Raw genomic sequence first — 20,075 nt, 5'->3', positions numbered from 1 at the left:
TACCTGTACATTTTCTCCACTCATAAGAGACATTTAGTGGCTGAAATCAAGCACAGAAATGTCAAACAATAAGAGCACAAAACAATATGGACCAGAATGTCAATAACTACATGTATACTGCAGTGTGATTTGTACCTTGAAGACCCTGCAAAGGCCAGACTTCTTCTTAGAAGCCTCTACCTGCTGCATTCAGTATCAGAACACAGAGAGTGCCTTGCTTCCGTCATAATATTGGTGCAACAGTGATAATACATCGTGCAATGACCTTTGGCACATGCAAGGTTAAACTCAAGTCAATCGTGACCGAATGTAATTTTAACACTCTGCTGTACTCAGGTTAATATTGGGATGTAGTTGTATGAGTTAATTTTGAGCACCTATACTAGTCACCACATCTCCCTGAATTCCTCTCCCGCATCATGGAGGGTCGTTGTCATGGTAACACTGCTTATCAGCATTTGAATCATATATGTATTGGTAAGTTGCATCTCATTTAGGTTCATGACTCAAAAGTTTTCCGCAAAACTGTGCTTATTTTGGAAAATATAATTTCCTAGATGACATGACTTTACCGCTGGACAAATACAAACATGTGAATACCGGCTCTTTTGCACAAAATGCACGCATCATCAGTAACGAATGTATGAAAACACATTGGCAGCTTAATTACATAGTGGTCTCTATTTTCTGCATGCATGATGACTGAATATTTACGTCAAAAGCAATACATCACTCATCGCTTCTTGTGCATTTTGCCACCATCATTCCATCCAGCGACGTGCAATTGTTTCATCGCAAGATTTTGCTGGAAAGTCTTGACGGCGATGGGGGAACCAGAGCCCTCTGTTTGTTACTCCTTCTCCTCGTCCATCTTCTCCTCCTCTTTCTCCTTCATCTTCTTCTCTCGTTCCTTCTCCTCTTCTTCTTTCCAGAATGTGTAGTTGATGTGGAGATGCTCCATCAGCTCGGGACTGTCAGTGAAAGCTGGAAGGGGGTGGGGGGACGAAAACAAATACAAATAGACACCTTCACCATCACAGTACAAGTCACAGAATGAATGAATGTAAGAATGAATATGCAGCTAAATCAAGGTCATAACTTTTCCATTTACATCAATTCTGATGCACCTTTGGTGCAAATAAAAAAAAAAATGATAATAAATAAATAAACAAATAAAATTGAGTAAATTAACGAAGCTGCTGAAAAAATACTACGACTGTCACCAAAAGGAAATCAACATTGATTTGAGATCTATGCATGTAAAACAGCTTAAGTGTGATTGATATGTCAGGCAGGACACTGTACTCACAGTCCCACGCTTCAAACATGTCCATGATGAAGTAGTCGATGAAGGAGATCTGTGATTTGGGGATGCTGCAGCTCGTCCTGTCAAACACCGGCATGACAACGGGAAGACCTCGTCTCTTCTCCTCGTCAGTCTAACGACAGAGCGGGGGAAGAAAAGTGGTTGTTTTGACCATTTCATCACATGCAAAAGACACAACACAGACTTTTTCCATCTATTTATTAAAGAGTAGCAACCAAATTGTTGAACCGAAATCGGCATCTTTTCACATGGCCTCCATGCGGCATAGAGTTATATATCCCATTAATTGATTAATCAATTAATTTATGTATTCATTCATCCATTCATTCCTCCAAAGACTGTCAGCTAGTCAGTCCATCAGTGAGTTTATCAATCAATTCAATATGTCATTCAGTCTAAAGCTAGACAGATGGATGATCAGTTTGTCGGTCAGTTGGTCAGTCAGCTGGATTGTAGGTCAGCTGGTCATTTGTTCAGTCAGTCAGTCAGTCCTTCATGGAGTCATGGATGTATATTTTTATAACCGAGTAGTTTCATCCGCCAAGACTGGTCTGTGGGCTGACTAAAATTAATACCACATTGAATAAACGGTGGGACAATGGTTACATTCCGAGAGCCATTACTAAAGATGGCTCAATAATGTCGGTACTAGTCTGAAGAGAAACATCAACAACCCTCATTGCCAAACCGACTGACCTGATTGAAGTACTCCTGGGAGATGCGGCGGGCCCACTCGCGGCACAGCTCCAGGGGTCGGGTGGGGTTGGCCACGTCTGCACATTTTATCAGCATCCGCCGGATCAGGGCGCGGTTCTCCGGCGTCGAGAGGGCCACCGTGTCGGGGGTGCTCCGCCCGCCGCTCTGCTGTGAGAGGGTGGGATGGGAAATATACCCTATCAACTCAACTCTAGGGGCTGTGTGTTATCTCAACTTGTTGTCTTTTTTACCAGTGCCGGGTGCATGTAAGATATGAAATATCCAAGCGACTGGAATGCTAATGGACAACAAAAATCTTCAAACCTATTGATGTTTTACTGGGTCACACCAGACAGTTTACTCATGCATATCACACGACTGCTTGTGGACTCACCATCAAGTGAGCTATGGATGATGCTGAGTATTGTGCAGCAGGTGTGTGATTTGTTAAGTTTGCAGACATTTGTAGGATTACACTATGAGTACTTAGAAATTTTAGAAATTCATATTTCAATATATATTAGCCTGACTTCCTCATTCAAGGAGAAATATCTAGTGGGTATGTGTATACCACGCACTTGCGTGCATATATGAAGCATTGTTGCAAGACTTGCTGAAAGCAAAGATTTAGCTGCATACAAATCTGGAACAGATTCGACACCAACAGCAAACAACATGAAATGCGACCTTTTTGTCTAGCTCATAATATTATTTTCTAGTCAGGATAGCAAATGCAGCATGCTCAATGACACAAGGACAATATATGTGACCCGCTACAACAAAAGAATCCGATAGTCGGGCGAGGACAATTTTCTGAAAATAGCATGACATTATTCCCTTACTCTTCTTCTTTAATTTCATATATAGCACAACTCGTAAAAGTACTCGGTTGCGGAAATATCGATGATTTAATTAGCGCATGTCAAGTGGTTGAGAAAATCAGAGTCTCGAGAAAAACGTCTTCAAAGTTTTCCTTCTGACGCTATTATGATCAAGAGGAGGCGAGACAGTTTTCACCGCTTGACAATAGAAGGTACGCTCCTAGCGACCTCCACGATGCTCATTCAAGCTTAGCGCCAGCGGTCTATGCACGACCAATCAGTAATCAGGATGCCACGCACTGACCAATAAGATCACTCCCTCGTTGCTAGGGGCGGAGTCTATCTGTGGCGCTAAATCCAAATCTTCGGACACGTTTCTGTTACGTTGAAAGTCGGAAAATCATGGCCCAGAAAAACGCTAATTTCTTACCTTTCCTTTAATCATTTAGCTTCGAATTTTCGGCAGATGATAGACAAAACATTAGACTACAAAATTATGTCAAAAACAGAAATCTGATTGTTTTGACCAATTTTGATGACGTGACTTCAAACTCGATTTTCTCGGCTCAGCCGTCAGCGACTTTAGGATCCTTTTGTTGTAGCGGGTCACATATTTCTCCCTCCCCTCCTCAATATCTCGATGCCTATCTATCATCTATCTCTCTCTCTGTCGCCGCAAACACATACCAAGGAGGAGGAGTCGTCTCCTTCACGAGCGCCAGGCTTGTTGATGCAGTTGACAAATTTGGAGAGGTGCTCAAAGTGCTTCGTCATCTCCGTGGCGAGGATCATGTCAATGATGGAGTGACGCAAAGCTCGGAAGTCATCCCTGCAGAGACAGACAGACAGACAGACAGACAGAGTCAGCCAGCGAACCACACGGGCACACAGATTGATAGATATTTGTTACAGAGAAAGAGTATGACAGAGAGAAAGGAAGAAGAGAAAACAAGGGGTGGTCAGCAAACCAAACATGAATGTACACAGATGGAAAATAGATAAATGAATTGATAGATAGATGGATACATAGCTGGATAGATAAATAGATAGATAGATAGATTGATCGATAGATTGAAAGATTGATGAATAGAAAGATAAACTGAAAGATACATAGATTGATTGATTGATTGATAAATACATAGATAGACAGACAGACAGACAGACAGAGCCAAGAGAAGAGTAAGACAGGCAGACAGAGAAAAAGAAACAAGAAAAAAGATTTTTAAAAAAGAGAGCCAGCCAGCAAACCAGACAGGCATGTAAATAGATAGAAAGTTTGATAGGTTGATAGATAAATTGATAGATACATAGATTGACAGACAGACACATAGATAAATGAACAGACAGATAGATAAGTAGATAGATAGATAGACATAAAGATTATAGATACATAGCTACATAGATAGATAGACAGATAGATAAGTAGATAGATATACATAAAGATTATAGATACATAGATAGACAGACAGACAGACAGATAGATAGATGAAAGAAAGAGTGAGACAAACAAACAGAAAGAAGGACAGAAAGTAACACACCAGCAAACCAGACAAACAGACAGATGTATACGAGAAAGGGTGAGAAAGGGACACATAGGTAGAGACAGGAGAAGTATAAAGAGATGCTGCTACAGCCTCACACCCTCAGATATGAGTAATCTCTATGGGGTAGGGACTGGTGAATACACACATGTCATACCCACCAGCTTCATTCTCGGGCATAATTGCAGTACTTTTCAATATAACTCTAACTTCTTTCACATCTACATTAGACAACTACAGGACCTCCATCAAGTGTAGAATTCTGTCCGTCATCTTCCAAACTGAAACCTTCACACTTGGGTCACATAGTTTCTTGGGGAGGACTGCATGTGAACTATAGGACCAAAGACATTCAAAGTGTCTTTTTTTTTTTCTTCCTTTTTCTGGTTCAAATCATTCACAGTATTTTAAAATGACATGCTTGGGTATTTTCTTCAAGATTATAATCCAGTTTAGGACTCTAATCTTAATTTATGGACAGGAAATAAAAGTAAATTGTTAATTGACCTTTATCAGATAGACATCTATGCAAATGCTCATAAAATATATCAATAAAGAATGGATTGTGTGACTACAATCCAAAAGAATCATCTTTCATCAGATTACAAAAAAGATGGTCATCCAAAAAAGCTTTTTTTTTTTTCAAGACTAGTCTTTTTCAAGACCTGCATGAGGAAAAAGAGACTAACTACTCACCTGTCTAATTCTTTGAAGATGTTGCACCGTTCCTCCTTGGTGGTAAGTTGGAAAGCCAGAGCTGAATGGTGACTCTCTAACACAGCTCTGGAAAATTGAAAATGGTACATGAGTGGTAAGTCTTGATATCAATTTGACAAAGAATCACCACCAATAACAGTAAAATGATCACATGAATTATGCATTTCTCTCTTTTTCATGATCCATTCTACTTCTGTATGTAAAGAAAATGTTTTATAAATGTAGAATTTAAACAAAATATGCAGATGAATAACAGACTTTGCTACTTTCATAAAGTCCGAACCACTAAAAGTGTACAAAGTTGTTCTTCTCTTCAAAGTCAATTGTCAACTAAAAGCTTTCATCTCTTTTCCTGTTGCCCCATCCAAACAACCCTAAAGTTCACCTCCCCCTACACCCACAAAAGAAGAAACAAACTGAATGCTAATAATCTACAGAAAACAAACAGCAGACATTGTAAAACTCACGTGTCATTGTAGAGGATAGCCAGTTCACTGCCGGCATTACAGAGAAAGGAGTTTGTCTTCCCTGGGTGATCCACGTCATGCACGGCTGCAGCGATGAGTGCGGCCACCTGGTCTGCTGTCTCGAAGCACGACTGGAGAGGAAGGATGCCCACCAAAAAATTAGAGATGAACGTTTCATTGAAACTTCTTAGACCATGTATCGCTCTAGCAGAAACTAGAGCACACAGTTTAGTGCACGTATGAAAACCTCAAAAATGCACAGCTTGAACTCCCAAGTTCATTGACCATACCTGCCAAAATATCAAAAATCCTTCATAAAATCCATAAACATTTTCAGATCACAACCAAAATTTAATCATCTTTTCCTTGTGTAATTCTCAACCTTCCCTGCAAGTTTCATCTCAATCCCTGCACAACGTTTTGAGTTATTTTGCACACGGACAAACAAACAACGGTAATGAAAACACTAGAAAAGCACTCTGAGAGCGCAGACCTCGGTCAAGCAGCTCCTTTCCACCACTGATCTTGGTCTTCCATAGAGATAAGTGATTTCCTCCCATATGTGCACATGCTGAAAAATTGCCCGATTTCCCAATGTACATGTAAAAGCTTTGGTTAGCACAAGTTCATCGACCCTACTTACCAAAATATCGAAAATCCTTCATAAAATCTATAAAAATTTCCGGATCACTTCCAAAATTTAATCATCTGTTCCCTGTGTCATTCTCAACCTTTCCTGCAAGTTTCAGCCAAATCCGTTGACAACTTTACGAGTTATTTTGCACACGGACAAACAAACCCAACGGTCATGAAAACATAACCTCCTCCTTGGCAGAGGTAATTACATACAGCAAACTACAAAACTATGAAAGAAAAGGACAAAACATGGATTTCAAATGGTCATGGGAATTGTCAACTCATGCCAGCTATTATAACAAAAGAGAACGTATCACCATTTGAAAGTTCATGAAGATCTGGCTTGTGGCATTCCTCACCTTCAACTTGTCCTTCCCCAGGAAGTAGGCAGTGGCTTGCAGCACATCGGCAGCATGTGTGGAGTTGTGGTAGGGGTTGCTGGAGTGGTAGTTGCTCTCGATGACTTGCAGCCAGTTCCGCAAGACATTCTCCGAGATGCCCAAGAAGTTGCAGACGCCGTATCGAGAGAACACTTTCAGACCAGTGAATAAGAGTGGCCTGGAAAAAATCGAAGAAAATTAAGAGCCCACGCATGTGGCTGTTAGATTTTGCACACACCCCAAAAAGACATGCACATTCAATGACAACTCTGCGATCCGGTATATTGATGCTTTTGGCAATTTATATTTATATATTACCACCACTACCTCAGAACATACATCTGTATAAACTGTGAAAAGACAGAATAAGAGCTTTTGCACATAAATGAAAACATTTCACTGCTAGTTGTCTTGTCCGTATGCTGGCCATACTCTACATGCAAATGAGGTGAGATTATGCAACCATGCGTAACGTGCAGAGGTCAAGGGGGATCACACTTTCAGTGTCGACTTGCCAACTTCCAGGAATGCAGTTATTGCGCATCAGACATGGGGAGAGCATATACTCGGTAACTGCATCTATTTTTTCCACTTTTACCATGACTAAAACATTGTCACTTCACAATAAAAATGCATTTTCAGAACTTATAACTTCATATTTCTTTTCCCACAAATGACTCCTGAGAAAATCCACAAAACTATGGTAGTTTGAAGATGGAAATAATGCTCCACGCTTTTTATGTATGATCAAATAGAGCTTCAGTGCACAGCTACAAACATGAAACGGCGCTGCTGCCGTTTGAGTTTTGACAGTAATATGCAATAGGGAGAAATGTATACCTGTGCTGGGTAATCCTCTCCACCTCAAGGATCTGAAACGACCACAATGCGTCATCTTCCAGGAGGCGCACCACTTCGGGCGGAGCTTGACTCAGGTGGGTCAGGGGCGAGGACTGGCTGTTGTTGGAGGCCACACCTGTCCCGGCAGGGCGGTAAAGAAGCAAGAATGCGACCATAAAGACATCCATTTCACTATGGGCTTGTTCCAGATAGTGATTCAGCATTGTCCTATGACTTGACACACACTACAATGTATCTGCAAATTCACTACTGCCTGGTCATACCAGAGAGCATCTTTCTGTTTGTTTGTTTGTTTGTTTACTCTCTTGTGGCAACAGAAGATATTAGTTATCTGGTCCTGTTCTCTTTTGATTCTCAGCCATGTTTATAACCCCTCTCTGATGCACCTCAACATCTTTCCTTACTGCTTCTACTTCTGCTATTCATGTTTTAAGCTTTGTTCTTTGGACAGGAAAACCTCTACAAATGTCCTCAAGTGATACACTCCAAACAGATATACTAAATGAGTCCCATTCATGAATGGCAAGGGTATAGATCATGTGTTGTGCTCCACACCATGTCTGGCATCCCATAATTTAATTTGTGGACTACTGTAAACTCAAAAATTTCCATGCTAATAAAACTTCGCAAGGAGCCGAGACTTGCAAAAATAAAATGCACGCTGAAGTGTTTGTCTACACAATGCACTGAATGCTTGCCAGTGGTGATTCACAAAACTTTCATACCACCAAAAAGACTGTTGACTCGAATTTGCAGAAGTTTCATGCTGTTAATGTTTTTCGTTCTACAGTATCTCATGTACAACAGGTAATAAAGTAATATGATTTTTTTTTCTAAATCTCTGCTCTTGGGTACATTGCTAATCGCCATTAAAGATTTTTTTTTAAAATAATGTTATGATACCTATTTTGTTATATCCTCCCTTGCCATCATGCTATATATATCTCTCTTTCAGGTTTATACATTCCATGTTTACTTTAAATTTTTTGAAGAAAAAAAAATGTGACTTGAGGATCACAGTTTCAAAAGTAATTTTAGCCAGTGTTATGTAAAATCCTTGGGGTGGGGGGGGGGGGATTACATCCCTTTCATTACCAGCTAGATCTAGATGCCTGAGTGTCTGCTCTCCCTTCCATTTCCATTTGATTTTGCTCATTTTTTTTTTTTTTAAATCGTCATGAGGTGCTGAAACATATCATATAAAAAAGACAGATGATGGAACAAATGTCTGATGAAGAACGACAGCAATCATGTTTGGAATCTGAAACTCACTCTTACAGAGGGCCACATCAGAACCAGACATCTTTCTCTTCCCTGAGAATGCTCCATGCTGCGGGAGAGACATTACGAGACAAGAAAAAACAAATCAAAAAGACATGAAAAAAAAAAACAAGAAAAAAAGAAGATGAGATGAGGCATGAAGTGAAAACCATTATGGAAAGACATCTGTCATATCTTTTTCACGGCAGTTTGCCCTTCATTTGATTTTCTTTCTGCTAATTGCATTACATCTACTACATCAGGCAGACATTGGCACGACAGCAGTTACAAGTAACAGATTTTATTTGTGAACAAGATGTCACTCTTCACTGCGCCCCCCCCCCCCCCTGTATACCTACTAATCATTCATTGCTGCATCTGTCTGTCTGTATGTCTGCCTGTCTGTCTATCTGTCTCTATTGATGTTGTCGCTATTTCCACATCTTTGTATCTATGTTCTTATTGTGAATCTCATCATGTCACTAGATACGTCTCAAGATATATGTCTTTGCCAGGGCTTTGCAATCATTCAATCCATATTTGATCCATGTCAAACTATTCCTACTTCCTATCACACACCCTTGCTCAAAATACATAGCCACACACACAGTTATGAAAGAAAATGAAAAGAAAGAAAGAAACTTAATCGATTTTTGCACTGTTAATGAAACTTCTGCAGCTGCAAAATTTTTAAAAGTAAATGAAATTGTTTTCTTCCAAAATGTGCTAAAAACATTTTAATATAATATCATGCTCTACACGCCCTTCAATTTTGATTGTCACTATTGAAATAGTGTTTACATTACTGTAAAAGTGGAAAATTTCATAGTGTGAAAATTTTCGAGCAGTTCACGCATCCAGAAGCTGGCGCGAAAATAAAAGCGCATGAATGTTCTTTCATGCCATATGTTCCAGTAGTTAACATCCTGATTTTGCGGAATTAGAAACATGTGAAATTCATCTTGCCAAGCTGAGTGCAAAAAAAAAAATTACTCACATGAAAATATTCTCTTTTACAGTAATGTGATCAGCATTATTTTTTTTTCCTTCAGTTATAGCATTACATACAGTACATGTACACAATGAAGTCTGAATGCTTTTCAACCAACAACGCAGACAAAACAAAGATATCAAGTAAAATGGTCATACCCAAATTAAACTGCTCCCAGCATTCATCATGGTGGAAGCATTATTCAATCAAATCCATAAATTGTACCAGCATGCAATTACAGAAGTCAAGTAGTTCATAACGAATCACGGCAAACCCAAGGGGAGGGGGGGGGGGGGAAGACTTTTTAGTATACAGGGGAAAACTGGTTAAGATGGCAAAAGCTAAAATGAAAAATGGAATAAAGGAAGGTTAAACAGCAGCGTTGATTGTAATTAGTAACAGTAATTAGGGCTCACAGCAATCCAGGCAGTAACATTTATCAAATTCACAGATTGATACTTGTATTAAAGTAGATTAGTATTACAATAATAAGAGTGGCATCACACTGTCTCAAAATTGACACAAGACGGCCATATGAATATGGAATTCTCAATTTTGTGCGAAGATGTCCCTGAATTTGGTCAAAAGCAGATCAACAGCTAAATCGATAGCTAATCTAATTAAAGGCTACACTAAGACGTGAATCTTTACTAAGAAGTCTACCCGAAGGACACACAAAGGAAACACAATGGGTACATGAAGATCTTGCCACTGCTCACGAAGTTACTGCTGGAGCCTGAGAAACTCCACCTGTGGTCATACGATGGCTTAAGATGCCCTCATGAATGACATGATGTTCATATGATAAGAGCCTAATTTGAATATTTCCTTTATCATGTATCCATCTTTGCATAATTTCGGGACAGTGTGACAACTGCGTAAATATCCTCTGCTGGGGATATCAACATTCAGAAAAAGGTTCACTGACTTCTAAGATGACATCTGATCTTTGAATTCCATTCCATGAACACATTTCATGACCATGAATTTCAAAACTTGTATGCAATGTTCTACATTGAACCATATAAAAAAAAAAAAAAAAAAAACTGCACCGACAGTTAATCACTCTCTCAAATACTATTGTATCCATGCATTCTAAAGCAGTTTGTATACCATAATGTCCTAAAACAAATTACAATGGGACCCTCCGCAATGATAACTTTAAAGATAGTGAATCAATCCAAATACATTTTCAGGGTATGAAACTATAACTCACTGCCCACATCTTACAGGAAACCCCATCCGATTTGCTTCAGTGGTCAAAGGGAAATGAGGAGTTTTGTAGAGCATGTCAGGAACCCCTCCCTCCAAGTTTTGCCCATTGTGTTCACACATTAATATGCAGTTCCACAAACATCCAAGTGCTAAACTTGGAAGAATCAGACTCATGACATGCTTTACAATAATCCACATTTCTCTGTGACCACTTGACCAAATTAAATGGGGTTTCTACAAGATAGAGCTAAGATGGTGTATTTTAAAACATTGAAGTAGCATTTAGACAGTTAAATCATATTGGGAGTTATCAGTGCAAAAAATCTGATTGTATTTTTTTTTTGGAGGACATACTTTATAATGTTCAATTTGTACTAATGCTATCATCATGTACTCATTAGAATTCCATCAAACAAAAAATCACAACAGCTTTAATAGTAGCCGACTTCTTGAAGGCACACTTCACTCATTCTTTTACGGTAACTGCACTGTTGTCTCTTGATTCATCTGCCAATTCAAGTGTCGTGTCTCGGATGGCAGTATAAACTGAACAGTGCATTCAACAATATCTCTTCATGCCATTCCAGTCTTGCTCAGGATTTCCTCTCATCAATGCATCCATCCATCCATCCATCCATCAATCATTCATTCAATCAATCAATCATTCAATCATTCAATCATTCAATCATTCAATCATTCAATCATTCAATCAATCAATCAATCATTCAATCAACCAACCAATCAATCAACCAACCAGTCAAATGATCAATCATTAGTACACTCACTCACTCATTCACTCATTCAATTACTCAGTCATCTATCCATCCATTAATCCCTCTGTCCATTCATATAATTCTATCATTCCAATAATTTTGCCTGCAGGCCTGAACCATGATCCCTTACCTGTTTTCACATTTTCTCATTTCTCAGCATAGAGACTAAGACTAAGACTATTCATGACATCATCCTATTCTCTCACATATACAGTATGTCACAGAAAATCTACGCCTCCTATGGTATGAATACATCTCTTGCTTGCACACACACACACACAAAAACACACCCACAAACAAACAAAAATATTTTCATAAAATGCTTTCTTTCTCTATATAATTTTTTTTTCTTTCATTCCTCAAATTGGATGTATTCCTCTTTGCTAGCACTCCTATCAATGTACTTCACTCAGACATTTATTCATTGCACACTGGAGTACACCAAAATAGGAAAGACTGCAAATAAAGTATGTATGTATGCAAGCATGATACATCAGGCAGAATGAGGCAAGAATAATTCAAATTCAAAGGAGGATGTTGAAACGAGCTGAAGGCAGCATGCTCATCATGTGGCTAAGTATGCAGAGACTGGGGAAGCATGCACTGAAGTATGTAATTGGATGTTATAAAGCCAGTTAAGAAAAAGACCGGGGCGAAGGAGAGATTCACACACCAATACACTTCATTGACAACTGCAAATCTGATGGTGGCAAACAACAGAGGCACGCCCCACGAATGCAGGCTGACGTACAGACACTACGAAAACAGTGTTCTCCGCACCAAGTGCACATCACTAAATGGTAAAAGTTATCCCGCATATCATCCTGCATAAATTCAGATGTACGCACTTTATGCTCTCTGCGTGCAAGTACTGTATCCGCCACATATCTCGCGAGTCTAATTTTTCGTGAATCAGGACTTCCTAACAATTCCGCAAGTGGTTAAATTCACGATTGTGGAGCACAATACTGAACGGAGTCATGTTTGCGTGCACGTCACGTTCATGTCAGAGTCAGAGTTCATATTTTCGTGTTTTTGAATTCGCGAATAGCACCCGATTCGCGAAATTCGCAAAAGTAAAAACCTCACAAAGTATTCAGCATATACAGTATATCTGCCACCACAAACATTATTGTGGGGGAGGGAAAAATCTTTGCAATTGTCAATGAAGTCTCCATGAGGGTGAAATGATGTTAAATCACACACACACCAATATGAAGTAGCATCCAAGTAAGCAGTTAGTATACCTCTTTCAGCGAGGTCAAGCTCGCATTACGACCCTGTTTGATGATGGTGGCCATGGTGACGGTCCGGCCATGATGCAAAAGAGGGTGTGCATTCAGGGATGAGGCACAAGGTGATGGGTGAGGGGACATTAGATTTGAATATTGCATGATAAAAGAAACAAAAAAAAATGACTTGACCAACACCAAAAAATAAAAAATAAACACGCAAAAAGTAACAAACACATTTTTCTGTCTATTCATAATACATTTGTACACAAATGTAATGCAAACAAATGGCAGAAATGTGATTTGATATTGGTGATGTGCAGTGTGTGTGCAGACATACTGCACATCACCAGACGGTTGCCATGGTGATGAGTGTTACATACTGTGAGTAAGACCCCACCGTACATAGAGAAAGAGTGAATTTTTGCATATAGAGTGGTTGGCATGTTGTACCCATGCCTCAACTTCTCACAGGCGGCGGAAATGGTAAAGCGCAATGTCCATTGATGATGACGTCATGGCAACAGCCATACTTCCAGCATCCCACGTGCCTTGTCAGCTCTGGGATGAAGTCCATTTCTGTTTCATTCCCTCTCCCTCTTCTCTACCTCTCTCTCTTCCTCTCTCTCTATCTCTGTCTGTGTCTCTCTTTACCCATTGCTTGCTTTATCTATCTAACTATCTATCTATCTACCTACCTACCTTTATCTATCTACCTACCTACCTACCTACCTACCTACCTACCTTTGTCTATCTATCTATCTATCTATCTATCCATCTATCTCTCTATCTTACTTTTGAGTATGTGCATTGCAACTTTACCTATCTCAGCACGGCCCAAAAATACAAGAACTCTTATTGCCTCAACTACTGAAGAACAAGGATACTTTGCATGCATTTTAATTTTGTGAATTTCGCGAGAGCCAATATTTGAGAAATTAAAATGCATATATGGAAGTTCTTGTCTACACTACATGTATATGCATTGAATGCCAGTGGCAATTTGCAAAAATTTCACGCTACGAAAAAGGTCGTTAGCTTGTCATTCTTTGGGGGTTTGAAAAATGATAAATATCCTTAGAATTCCTTGTGATCCCGGAATGCTTTGCGATATATTTAAGATAAACGTTTGTAATGACTGGACCAAAAACATAACATCCTTAAGTACTTGCCCTCCTCTAAACAGTTTTCAAATCTTAACCAGTTCCTTACAGGAACCTGGCATACCAGTACCCTGGAGCGTCAACTCATACATGGCAGCCTGGTATACCACGTTTGAAGACAAAAATGATTGGTGAACATAAGTATGACATGAAGTTAAATATTTTACATATTGCTCACTTTCATAACTTTCTCCATCGATTCATATTTTGTTCATTAGTACTGGTCCCTTGAAGGTACAGAATAATTGTAGGGTAAGGTGAGGTAAAAAAGAGTGAATAATATGCCATTGATATCTTTTACGGGAATTATCTTTACTTATTTAGCACACCAACACTCTTATTGCAGATGACACCCAAACGGGTGCAAAGCTTGAGTTAAAGAACCACCTCCAACTTCATTCACAGGCGCGATTACGCTCGAAAGACAGATTCTTTCAGTGAGGTTTTGTCACAAACAAAGTCCCGGAAGGTGGAAGCATAGTTACTTTGATGTTTCAAAAATAGCTTACCATACATGGCGAGAATATATGACTTCAGTAGGGTAGGAGGTTTATCAACCTCAATAATGACAACAACAAAATCATGCATAGATATGCATGCATTATACGCAACAATTTAGAATCTCATTATTAGACTACCATTAGGTCAATGCATAAGGTGTTCCCTAGCAAACACTGCATAGATGTAGTGCTTCAAACATTACTGGGATTGCATACATCAATCTAAAATGCAATACTGTGCACTGTTCAAGTTGCCTCTGAAAAACAAGAGAGTAAAATCAGACACAAAGAATTGCAAACACCTCCTCAAAATCAGATTTTATCACAAACTAGGGGGCTGAAGGAAGATGTACAAAATATGCTAATTTCTATTTCAGCTGCAGTGTGGAAAAATCGCTTGTTACCTGCTCTTCAACACAGCTTCTGCTGAATAAAACCATAGTTTCAAATAAAAACATCCTAGCTATAAATGGGCTTGTTGTAGAATTTTGAAAAGTTTTTCCTTTTGCCCAACCTTTTTGGGTGAAGTGTGCATGGGAAAACTCCTGTACCATTGTTAAACTCTCTTTTGTTGTTGTTGTTGTTTAAAAAAGCAAATTGTAGGCCTATCAAATTACAGCTACTGAATGCAGCCCCTTTCTGACAAAATTACAATCAACATAAAGCATGTCACATTTTCAGCAAAGCAGCCATTTTTCACATTAACTCTTGATCACTAATTCTAAATACTATCATTATAACGGGACTGGAGAGGAAAAAAAAAAAAAAGGAAGACCAGGGCAGAGAACACTTGTTTGGTTCTTGTTGTTGTTGTTTCCAATGCCGCCTACATGTACATAAAGTTCACACTATGTAATCATCACTTTCACACAAATCCATGCTCCACCCAACAACCAAACGTAAAACTACACATGCTACATCTTATGCCATCTCTCAACATTTCCTTGAAAAGTGGTACAACAATGAATCATATATCTATGGTTTTATGGACAGATTTATTACCTCTTTCCCCATAGTCTAATAATGCATATATATTCATAAAATTACTTTAACATGTAGCCGTATATTTTACAATGATCTGGCCTGATGGAAATCACACACATACGTCAGGATGTAGGGTTACTGCGGAGGCCATTATGCGCTAAGTGACTTGATTTGATAGGCGTCTGGGCTTTCAAGTGCCGAGAACACAGAGCCGTTCCACTGGGGGAAAGGATGTTATTCAAACAGACTCAAACCAGCAAGCATGATCAGGGTCCTTGGGTAACACTCATATTGGAGCATTAATGGGTTTTAGGTACAAACGGAGGGCATTCACACAGATCACTCGCTGTAGATGCTTATGTGTCGCAAGGGGAATAGGTACAAAAAGATTCTTTCTTTAACCATACACAGTTGCACTATTTTGAAGCTGCATAAGATGAGGGGCTAGTTTGCCTTACCCCAGATCTTGGCCATTCATAGACCAACCACGACTTCAGTTAGTGTGTTCATGTCCCATCGTATACATTGTATTTTACGAGGACACATAGTTAAATTTGTTATTTCTATTCTTATTCTTATTCTTCTGTCTAATTATGCAGATTTTATGTTTTTTTCAAAGAAGGCTATTTTTTTTTTAGTTTCTACCATTTACGAAGGAAATGCAATCAAATTTCTCTTGTTTGCAGCTTGTCATGTAATCTAAAAGACAACTTAATCAAATTGCATCTAAATTTTAGATTTTTGATTGTAAAATAATTTTGCAAATATGCTGGTTTTTCTTGCAATTCTGAATTTTTGAATTTTGATTATCAGGGCAGAAATCTTATGTGTTTCTTTGTTTTTGACTGCTTTTTTTGTTTTGTTATGTAGGATAGTTAGGATCATCACAACTGATGTCATCTGAGAAAAAACAAACACACATTCATTTTTGTTGAAAAATGATCATAAAAAGTGTTCATGGGGCTATTTTAGCCCCCCCCCCCCCCCTTTGGGCTAAGAGGGTAAAGCTGCCATTTCATGTGTTTATTTTCTGATTTCATGGGGAGGGATAGGAGATGTGGGAATGGGTCACAGGGAGGGCACATACACATGGGTGGGTAAGCAGCTTGGGCACGTGAGTGTGACCACAATTAATGTAATTGAATATGAGGATGCCGAAATATCACATAAAATAATGGACACTACAGGAAAACGGGAGAACATTGAACAAATTACTTTTTTTTTTCATAATAAAAGAAAACCATGAAAGCTATGGTGTAGTGTCAATGGCAGCGATTGTTTGACAGTTCCTTGGAAAAATTAAGGGATTTTTTTTTTTTTTTTTTTTTTTTTGGGGGGGGGGGGTTAAATCTATTGAAATGATTAATTCTTTTTAGTCATCCATACATTGACCACACAGTTAAAGACAAACTAAAGAGTGATATCACTATGAATCTACAGGACCCATATGTTTTGCCTGTTCATTGAGCACTGGACTACTGAACAACTTCTTTTGTCTTGCCTACATTATCTTTGTCAAAATTGTGCACTCTGCACAAATGTGACATGTGTGCATGTGCTACATAGCAGTGTGAGGTGATGTGTGCATACCATGAAGGGTCATGAATGACAATACATAGGTCTTGCATGGTGAGACACATACAGGCAACATTTCTGTAAGGGTGAATGGGTGATCACATTTGTGAGGAGTGTTGGCAAAGATGAACGCACACACACACACACACACACACACACAAAAAGTCTGAATATCAGCAAAGTACTACAATAAATACACTGTAGTGAAATGGTCAAGTACGTATTTCAAAGGGATGAGTCACATCGCTTACCGCCATGAGTCCACCAACAAGGTCAGTAGTTATCTGGTCATCCTCCTTGACCTGCACCGGGTTATAGAGTTCCGATGACCGCAGGATGTCCAGGACTCGGTCCAAGGCTTGGACCACAGTGCTCGGGCTATTTTCTTGGGCAGTGTTTATTATGTTGATGACCTGAGAGACGCACAGAAACCAAGCAGTAAGTACACGTCAACTACCTACAGTCTACTGCTGCGTAGGAGATATGCTAAGAATATGATTGCTACAAACTTTTACCGCCAATGCAAAATTAGCCAGATTTACAAAGCTTACAAGAACAGTTGTAACAACAGCCCCCTCTGTACATCCCCATGAATTACGTTCCTATCATAACTGGAAAAATGTCAGAAACAGTGCTTCAAATGCAACTATCTCGATTTGTACAGAACAGTTCGTTCTAACTTAATATCTCTGACACAGAATACTGGATCAAGCCCTACTCGTACGGTAAAAAGCAGCACTGTAATATTAGATAATACTACATCAGCATTTGGTTTCAAACTGTGTACTCTTGGTAAAAAGGCAAACATACCATAATGGTTGCAAATATCACATCACTTTTAAACAAAATGGAAACTCTACGGTCCTATAACTTTCCACACAAACTGTGTGATTGCAGAAATAGCAGTGGAACGCATCAGTGAAAGTTTGAGGAAAATTGGATATTCCATCTAAAAGTTTTAAATTCTTAAAGTTTTGATAATGATGCACCAACAGCCATTCCTGGATAAGAAGACTACAACAACTTGTCATGTTACAGTAGTACACTGATACATAACAAAATTATAAAGAGAATTCATCATATTTTCATTTTTCTAGCATAATGAAAGAGTACTCGGCATATCAGTTTCAAAAGGCATGGGGAATTACATTACCCTCAGCATAGATGGCAGTAATAGTTGGAGGGAATGTGCACTTTTCATTACAAAAATTATATTTTGTCAATTTTTTTGATATCCCAAAGCTTTTTACTGACAGGAGGCTACACACAAATAGCTTACTTAGTTTTGGTAGTAGCAAAACTTGAAAAATTGATAACTTTTCAACTGATCATCAGATTTTCCTCAAAATTTCACTGACATATTCCATGAATATTTCTGCATTTACTCAGCCCACATACGTATTTCGGGTTCGTCACATTTCACAGGCAGAAGACACAGACCACATAAATTAATATCAAATGTAGAAATATCAAATGACAACCTGTGCTGCCATGAAAAAGAAAGATAAACAGATAATTTTCTGGGGGGGGGGGGGGGGTTTCCCCACATCCTGCATATTCTGATAGTTGGCTACAAAAAAATAGCTTCCAGCACTTCCGCTCAGCCTAAATTGTTTGCTTATCAACCCTCTTTTCCTTCTTTTTTCTTTCTCTGTCTCTCCCTCCCTCCTCCTCCCTCTCTCATCTTTATTCTCTCTGCACTGATAATCTAAAGGAAGTGACGGCCAATAATGCGTCCCAGAACACAATCTACATCACACGCCGCACTAATTACTCCTTTGAAGAGGCCATTGAGGTATCTGATTGCAGCCCCTGCTGGACCCATCAACGAACCCACCTTCGTTATTGGAGCTTCTATTGTCATTGAGTGTATCCTAGCAACAGATTGCCTCCGATGCAAAGCTTGATGACCTGCGGAGATGGATATGTGTGACGCACACACACACAAAAAAAAAGAGAACAGGAAAGAAATTTACATACCACATTATAAGAAGAAAGAGCTCTGTAAATGTAGAATTTCATGACGTATTATTGGTGAATGAAAAGCTTTGAGTGGAGAGAAAACTATTTGGGAAGATAAGAACTAGATAAATGAGATTCTTCTCAGGGCAAGTGATTAGAAAAGATGAGAGAGGAAAGAAGCAGATGTCTTGGATAACCAGTCTACATGCAAGAACAACTAGAAACACACTCGCAGAGCAAAGACCTCCACCAAGCAGCTCATTTCCACATAATTAGTATGCTAAAATGGTCCTAAATCCCAGAGATTAAAGTAAGGCAGTCGTCACAAATTTGGGGGAAAAAAAATGTTGTTGTTGGTATCTCTAAAGAACTACTTTCACCAAAAACAAACTTTTGGATCACCAAACAAGTGCATATACATCATTGTATATTTCAATTGAAAAAGTGCGAATCTGCAATCGTGAATATGGTAATGAGGGAGTGTCAGCAGCAGATCAGACGTCACTGACGCCCAACCTTAAGAACATCATGTTCTGCTCATTAAGCGTACGCTCACTAGTGAGGATTTGGTTTCTTTTTTCGTCCATCTCAGATTTAAAAAAAAAAAAAAAAAAAAAAAAAAAAAGATTGTGAAAGGTGCCCTGTATGGCTGAGAAACCTTGGGACAACAAAGCTGAACATAAAAACTTACAAACATTCTCCAAATTATGTTGTATGCAGTATGCTCAAGTTCTGTGATACGCATATCCTAAACTTGAATGTCTTTGTCATTGGCTGAACGACTTTTTTTGCATTCTCTCGACATTGGAATAATGCTACAACATGAGCAGCTACACCACTGTCCTATCGAGATAGGAGAGTAATTATACACAATACAACCATTTTCTTTGATGAATTCGAGTCTCATCTGCCTAACAAACTACACAGCTGACTACATACAGGGTATCAGTGATAATATGAATGCGCATGTGTGT

At 38.9% G+C, this 20,075-nt stretch overlaps 1 protein-coding gene across 1 annotated transcript in view; it reads right to left on the bottom strand.

The window, feature by feature from the left end:
- Positions 1-569: 569 nt before the first annotated feature.
- The window catches only part of LOC140230469 (high affinity cAMP-specific and IBMX-insensitive 3',5'-cyclic phosphodiesterase 8B-like), an 81,106-nt gene continuing 61,600 nt past the window's right edge, over positions 570-20,075 (bottom strand). The window contains exons 9-20 of the mRNA XM_072310624.1: positions 18,977-19,050; positions 17,391-17,552; positions 12,933-12,965; positions 8,719-8,776; positions 7,426-7,561; positions 6,565-6,763; positions 5,570-5,700; positions 5,082-5,168; positions 3,532-3,673; positions 2,024-2,191; positions 1,310-1,439; positions 570-984 (exon numbers count right to left, since the gene is read on the bottom strand). Of these exons, the coding sequence (XP_072166725.1) occupies positions 851-984; positions 1,310-1,439; positions 2,024-2,191; positions 3,532-3,673; positions 5,082-5,168; positions 5,570-5,700; positions 6,565-6,763; positions 7,426-7,561; positions 8,719-8,776; positions 12,933-12,965; positions 17,391-17,552; positions 18,977-19,050 (1,454 nt within the window). The 3' untranslated portion in view covers positions 570-850. The remainder of the gene's footprint in view (positions 985-1,309; positions 1,440-2,023; positions 2,192-3,531; positions 3,674-5,081; positions 5,169-5,569; positions 5,701-6,564; positions 6,764-7,425; positions 7,562-8,718; positions 8,777-12,932; positions 12,966-17,390; positions 17,553-18,976; positions 19,051-20,075) is intronic.

This window comes from Diadema setosum, chromosome 7, assembly GCF_964275005.1.
Source record: "Diadema setosum chromosome 7, eeDiaSeto1, whole genome shotgun sequence".
Taxonomy (NCBI): Eukaryota; Metazoa; Echinodermata; class Echinoidea; order Diadematoida; family Diadematidae; genus Diadema; species Diadema setosum.
Note: the sequence above shows the minus strand (reverse complement) of the source record. Positions and strands in the feature narration are given on the sequence as shown.